The 7,335-nt window shown below is 41.6% G+C and overlaps 1 protein-coding gene across 1 annotated transcript; it reads left to right on the forward strand.

Annotated features, from left to right (window-relative positions):
* The first annotated feature begins 5,463 nt into the window (after positions 1 to 5,463).
* Positions 5,464 to 5,962, forward strand: SCP2D1 (SCP2 sterol binding domain containing 1). Its single transcript, XM_019710708.2, has one exon. It carries the CDS (start codon positions 5,492 to 5,494, stop codon positions 5,960 to 5,962), a length of 471 nt encoding a protein of 156 aa, XP_019566267.2. The 5' UTR covers positions 5,464 to 5,491.
* The last annotated feature ends 1,373 nt before the right edge of the window (positions 5,963 to 7,335 follow it).

A 7,335-nucleotide genomic window follows, 5' to 3' on the forward strand; every position in this document is an offset into this window, starting at 1 on the left:
GTTCCATGTTCCTAACTCCGAAGGCTGCCTGTTCGATTCCCACATAGGCCAGTGGGCTCTCAACCACAAGGTTGCCAGTTTGATTCCTCAAATCCCGCAAGGGATGGTGGGCTGCGCCCCCTGCAACTAGCAATGGCAACTGGACCTGGAGCTGAGCTGTGCCCTCCACAACTAAGATTGAAAGGACAACTTGACTTGGGAAAAAAAAAAGTCCTGGAAGTACACACTGTTCCCCCAATAAAGTCCTGTTCCCCTTCCCCAATAAAATCTTTAAAAAAAAATAATACTGTGGATTGGATGGCTTATAAATAACAGAAACTTATTTCTCACAGTTCTGGAGGCTGGAAGTCAAAGATCAGGGTGCCAGTATGGTTGGGGTCTGGTGAGAACCCTATTGTAGGTTGCAGGCTGTTCTCATTTTATACTCAGATGGTGCAGAGCAAAGAGAGTAAACTACCTCTCGTGACACTGATAAAGTACTAATCCCATTCATGAAGTCTTCACCTTTATGACTTCATGTAATCCAAATTATCTCCCAAAGGCCCCACTTCCTAATACCATCACATGGTGGAGGTGGGGGTGGGGTGGAGTTTCAACATATGAATTTTGGAGGGACACATTCAGTCCATGACAATAAAATTTGCCATGTAGCCTGATAATGTCCTCCTACCATGACTCTGGGTTTGCCTATGTGATGTTCTTTGGCCAATAAGTGCAAGCAGAGGCGCTCACATAGTTGAGATTGTTGGCTTGTGCCCTGCCTCCACCACGACAATGTAGCTAGGTTCTCCTGTGGGAGAATGAGTGTCACATGGCCCAGGCACCCCAGCTGATAGTCAGACAACTGCCAGATATGTGAGTGAGCCCAGATGAGACCAGAAGAATCATCCCATTGACCCCAGCCTAAATTGCTTGTCCATTAACTCACGCGTTAAATAAATGCTTATTTATTTATTTATTTATTTATTTATTTATTTATTTATTTATTTATTTTATTGGGGAACAGTGTGTTTTTCCAGGACCTATCAGATCCAAGTCAGGTTGTTGTTTTCAATCTAGTTGTGGAAGGAGCAGCTCACTGGCCCATGTGGGAATTGAACCAGTGACCTTGGTGTTATGAGCACTGCACTCTAACCAACTGAGCCAACTGGCCACCCCACTGCTTATTAAGTCAGTGAGTTTGGGGATGGTTTCTTACACAGAATTATTGCAGCAGTTGATAACTAAGATTGTTTTACCCATCAGGGACAGTTTGGATAGGCTGTAAGAAGGAGTTAAATATCTTGGCTTTCAGCCAGTCATACCTTATACAATTTAACCCAGAAGTTACCCATTAATCACCCTCTTCCACATGCTTATGTCTTATTCAAAGATAAATGTAACAGTACTATTTTAAGTATATATGTATCTTTAGGCTTTGAGTTTTGTCCAAAAATGTGGTGCCCTCACAGGAACCATATCCCACCAATGGGAGCTGGTTTCTGTTCCACATGAGTAATAGCCTCAAGTCACTGGGGGTTTAGGAATGGATTTTTATATGAGTTTGTTGTAATTCAGTGATTAAAGATGGGGCCAGCATCACTTCATGCTCATGTAACTTCCTTATGGTGGTCAGGACTTTGAGGTTGTTTCCCAGGATGCTGATGAGAAAGCGTATGTGACTATTTAAATTTAAGTTAGTTATAACTAAATACAATTAATTCAATTCCTCAGTCATATTAGCCATATGTCAAGTGCTCAACAACCACAAATTGCTAGTGGTTACTTCTTTGGACAGCACAGATACAGAACATTTTCATTATCTCAGAAAATACTGTTGGGCAGTGGTCTCAGTGCTTGTGTTCAAATTTCTTATTTACAGAATCTTTTCTGTCTAAGCTTCTAGTTTCTTCTGACCACTTGATTCTGACAGGCCCTCACTCTGTACCCTCTGGGAAAAGTGAGTTATTGTTGTCCAGGTTATTTTATAAAACTCAAGCAAGCTAGCCTGTTTTGACACCAACAATGTTAAATATTCTCTTCATTTACAGGTCACAAAAGTAACCATTGAGCAGAGTCTTTATTCATTTACCTCTACTGTTGGGGAGTATTCATTCTGCCCGGGCAAAGTGAGGCTTGGGAGGGAGTAAGGGTAGCGAGGACAACCTCCAGTTTGAGTTGTGAAAAACCTCAACAAAAACTGAGGGGGGGGGAAGAAGAAATTGAAGCATACACAGAAAATATTAAGCAAAATTATGCTCCAAGCCAGGCTCTTCTGAATTTACCCTCCCACCTCCACTCCAGCTAGAAGTAGCATTTACTAGAAAACAGAACCTGTCTCCACTCCCTGATTTCCTCGAGGAGGGATTTTCTTCCAAAGTAATTTCTCCGCACAATGCTCCTGGTCTCTCTTCACCTCTTTACTTGCTAGGGTGAAGTGACTTTTTTGAGTGGTGAATGTGAGAAGTATAAATAGAGTACCTTCATGTCCAGAACTTCCCCTGGGTGGACCCCTCATGACCAGCCTCATATGCAGAGCCCTCCAAGGAGGGTGGCTGAGACGTAGGTGGGTAACTGCCTCGCCCTGTGGGGTTTAGTTGATAAGCCCATTGGGGCCTTATATAAGTCCTTTCTTTCAACTATGCTTCTATCAGTGATAAAGGCTAAATTTTGGGTCCCATCCTCCATTCCTTGTCCTATTTCTCAGTTTCTTTAAAATTCATGTAGGGGAGACAAATGCTGTTTATTGGATGCTCCCACAAACCCCATAGTCTTGGGAAAGTGTTTTCTGAGGCTGCTCCATACTTGATTTGGGCTGCATTTGTGCACCTGTCCCCAGTTTAGGGTATATCTGGTTCCCAAAGTTGGAAGTATATCCAGCTAGATATTTGTGTAGAGTCTACTGCATGGTGGTGGTGATGGTGGGGCTTGATAGAGGCTGACACAGTATAGAGATTTGAAGGAAGGACAGAATTTGGATAGAAATAGAGAACAGGATGCAAAAACCTTCCCACTAGAGGTGGGAAGCTCAAGTAATATTTAGGAGGGAAGTATAAAACTCCCCTCTGCAGGGCTCCTGCAGGGACATGAGAGAAAATTCTGAAGAGATAGGGATCACTAACTGGTGATATTTCTCTTCACCTCAAAATCATGCAACATCTTTGTCTTTTTTTATTGAGGTATAATTAACATATAACATTAGTAGTTTCAGGTGTACAGCATAGTGATGTGATATTTGTATACAGAGGGTGCCAAAAAAAATGTATACACATTTCAAGAAAGGAAAAAAGTAATCAAATTATAATACTCAATATATACCGATAACAAAAGATGAATACTAGTCATGTTTGACTTCTGGAATTACAAGAGGTGCTCAAAGTAGTTACCTTCACGTCCAGACACTTCTGGTTACAGCGAAGTATTGCTTGAGCAACGATGACCAAACTGTCTACTTGTATACATTTTTTTGACACCCCTGGTATATTGTGAAATGATCACCATGATAAGTCTTAGGTAACATCCAACACCATACATAGTTAAAAAATGTTTTGCGTGTGTGAGGAATCATTTTAGCTTTAATTTGCATGTGTCCAGTAACCAATGATGTTGAGCACCTTTCCATGTGTATATTAGCTATTTATACTGGGATTCCTTTTAATGGTAGAAATCCCCATCTATAGAAGATAGAAACATGAAGGGGACATATATGGACTGTGGAACTGTGTTCCCCTCTGACGTGCTGAGGCAGGAGTGGCAGCCCCATTGAATTATCTGAATATTTCAAAAGGGACAGCCCCACTCTTGAGGAAAAATAGATATCCATAGCAATGGGGCTTAGTTCTTTATTGGTTGCTCAAAGCATACTTACTGGGGAATTGCCTGCCTTTTCATTTTAAATTCTCTTTGGACACCAGCTCTTGTCCATATCTGGTAGCCGCAGAGCAGACTTGGTTTTGGAGGCCATTGGGTTTTGTTTAACTTCTTGCTCCATGTTGATAATACCAGCTCATCTATCATGTACCAAAGAAAATGTGCCAAAGTCTTTTTTGTTTTCTGCATTCCTCCCAGAGAGAACAAAACTACCAGAAACTCCATTGAACATAGTTTCACTTACATATGAAAGCAGTGTGGTTAGTGAAGGACACCGGCATCCATGTGATGGAGCTCCCAAAGGCCAAAGCTGGGACAATTTGAGCGAGAAAATACATAATGATAATAATAGATCATGACTCACAGAATAAAATAAATATCCATAAGTTTAAATATATAATTGAACAAATAAAGAAACTGGAGAGAAGGGATGGTTCTCCTTACAACAGAATTCCAATAGTTAAATCTGAAGGGAGTCATAGAAATACAGAGTGACCGTGTAATATACCTCACACTGATGGACCATGGATGGATGCAGAAAGGACTGGGCTGAAGTAAGACATGAAATGGGATCTTTGCAAAGTCGTAAAAGTATCTCCTCATAAGATACCTATCATTACAAAGGGAAAAACAGTAACTGCAGTGGAAAAACTTACAGATACCACCTTAATCAAATGATTAAGGTCAACATAAGCAGCAATGAGACATATTGACACCATATACCTCTTGATGTGATGCACTGAAAAGGGCACAAGAGCACTTCTATGGCATTCCTGCCAAAAAAACCCTCATCCTAATCATAAGAAAGCATCAGACGGAACACAAGTGGGTTCTAGAGTCATTCTACCTCTGTTTAAACCTTGCTCCCCTACTTACTAGCTGAGTGACTTTGGGCAAGTCACTTCGTTTCTCCTTGCCTCATTTCCTCATCTATAAAATGGGGGTAAAAAGTACTACTCACCTAAGAGTGCTGTAATGTGAATTAAAAGTGTTAATGTATGTACAGTGCCTAGAACACTGCGAGAGTGTTGTATTATTATCTACAATTATCATGTAAGACCAGTAGCATCTTCTGCTGATCTTAAGGATATTCTCCCCCTCTCACTGTGCTTTTGGAAGCTCTCTGATTGAAGCAGGTCCTGTGCTGATTACTCCTCTAACCAGCTATTTTGCTCTAAAAGCATTTCCCCCTACACCAGCAGCCAGGTAAAGCCAAATCCAGCACCACGATCTGTGCATTAAGGATTATCCAGTTTTGAAGGAATCAAAATAACTGTTCTCTCAGTTAGGGTTGCTACTGAGACCTGAATTGGAAAGACAGAGCTCATGTCACCAAAGAAACTTCTGGGGCCAGTTTCCCGTATTCCAAACATGGATTCCAGATGTTTCTGGGCTTGTGAGACCAACAGTCCTGATTGGTTTTGGGTGATGGTGGTGTGGAGCTGCCTCACAATTACCTGTCTGAGGCCTCACCTCATGTCACATTTTAGTATCTGTTTGGCCAATCAGACTGCAGCACACACACCAGCCTCATTCCCTACTTGGGCTTTAGCTTTGATGTCACAATCTGCCCTGCAGATATTAATCTGGCCACTGCTGTTCACAAACCAGATGGCAAGGTCAAGCGGATCAGCACACTAAGATGTGGAAGAGAATCGATCACCAGCCCAAGATCAAAGCAGGGGATGGACCTCAGGAGAGCCAGTTCAGGGAACTGAGTTCAGCTCAGGAACATGCCATGCCACACCCTCGAGAGCTGTCAGAATCCCAGAGTTTCCTGGTTTTTGAGGACATTAGCCATCACATCAAAGAAGTGGGGGCCCAACTGGTAAAGAAAGTCAATGCCATCTTTCAGCTGGACATCACCAAAGATGGTAAGATCGTTTTGCAGTGGACCATTGATCTGAAGAATGGTTCTGGGGACATGTATCCAGGATCTGCCAGGCTCCCAGCAGACACTGTCTTCACTATCCCGGAACCTGTCTTTATGGAGTTGGTTTTGGGCAAAATGAACCCTCAGAAGGCTTTCCTTGCCGGCAAGTTCAAAGTGAGCGGCAAAGTTCTGCTTGGCCAGAAGCTGGAGAGGGTTTTCAAAGACTGGGCTAAATTTTAAGCATGTAAAAATATCAAGGAAGTGATCAGAACTTCTCTCCAGTTCTAATGTTCAGTGGAAATCATGCTTAAACTGAAGATTAAAACAAAAAGTATCCAATATTTTTACTCAAATTCTTCCTATTCAAGTTTGATTAATTTTCCTGCTGATATGTAAATTTGCAGAGAGGGTTATAGATCAGTAAAGAGTGTTGGAGTGTATCACCTAACATCTTTGTCTTTTTCTTTTCTTAGATTCATTTATGCTGAAATATGCTTGGGTGAGAGTAACACGTAGAGAAATGGGTGGTTTTTACATTTGGACTTAAATGCTTCAATGATTGAGTTCCCGATTTCTGATTTTTATTTTAATTTCTTTTTTATTTTTAGTTTGCTCCTTTGGGGAAATGAGTGATGGCATCTTTGAGGAGACTTTAACACAGGGTTGCAGTGCTCTAAGAGAGTGAGCTCCACAGTGGTGTGGGTGTAACAGGCAACAGAGGTGATGATGCTCTTGGTCTATCATGACTTCTGATGGAATTAACTCCAGGAGAGTGGAAGGGCTTGAAAGATGTTCTAGGACACTGATTCTTAAACTGGAGCATGCGTCAGATCACCTGGAAGGCTGGTAAAAGCCCAGAGTGCTGGGCCCCACTCATAGTTTGAATTCTGTTTGTCTGGGCTGGGGAGAATGTGCATTTCTAACAGTTTCCTAGGTCATGCTGATGGGAGCATCCTTGAAGAACCCCTACTCTAATTCATGCCCGCAGCTTTCAGTATTGATTATAACTGCTTTATTCTAGACCAATGAGGTGTTACCCTACTTAAAAGTTCTCCTGGAGACAGATTATATAACCCTCTTGTGGGCCATTTCTGAAGTGTCAGGAGCTCCTGCACTGAACATTTTACAAAATTGAAGTGCACTCTGGGAGATTTTCCCCTCTAGAAGAGCACTCCATACATTGGGAGGACTGGAATGAAGCCAGCTACAGCCTGATGTGACTTCCTCCTCATGGGTGAGTATGTGTTTCATTTGTTTGCATGTGATCTGTGTGAACCTTTATCTGGTAGGCTAAATATACAGTGTGGATACTCTGAAACCCACAAGGATCTTTCCATTAAAATAGCCATGCTCAAACACATGCCTACCAAATGATTCAGCTATTCCATTTTTAGGCATTTTCCCAACAGGAAAGAAACAAAAATTTGTTCAAGTACAAAAATTTGTTCATGAAAGTTCATGGCAGCTGTATTTGTCATAGTCCCAAACTGGGTATAAACCAAATGTCATCCATCAACAGGTGAATGGAGAAACAAATTGAGATATGTCATACCATGGAATACTACTCAGTAATAAAAAGAAATGAATTACTGATTTATGCACAATAGCATGGT

The sequence above is a fragment of the Rhinolophus sinicus genome, linkage group LG13, assembly GCF_036562045.2.
Source record: "Rhinolophus sinicus isolate RSC01 linkage group LG13, ASM3656204v1, whole genome shotgun sequence".
Classification (NCBI taxonomy): domain Eukaryota; kingdom Metazoa; phylum Chordata; class Mammalia; order Chiroptera; family Rhinolophidae; genus Rhinolophus; species Rhinolophus sinicus.

Bases quoted from the DNA above. Each gene is read 5' to 3' on its own strand.
- SCP2D1 (XM_019710708.2), top strand. From the start codon at position 5,492: ATGTGGAAGAGAATCGATCACCAGCCCAAGATCAAAGCAGGGGATGGA.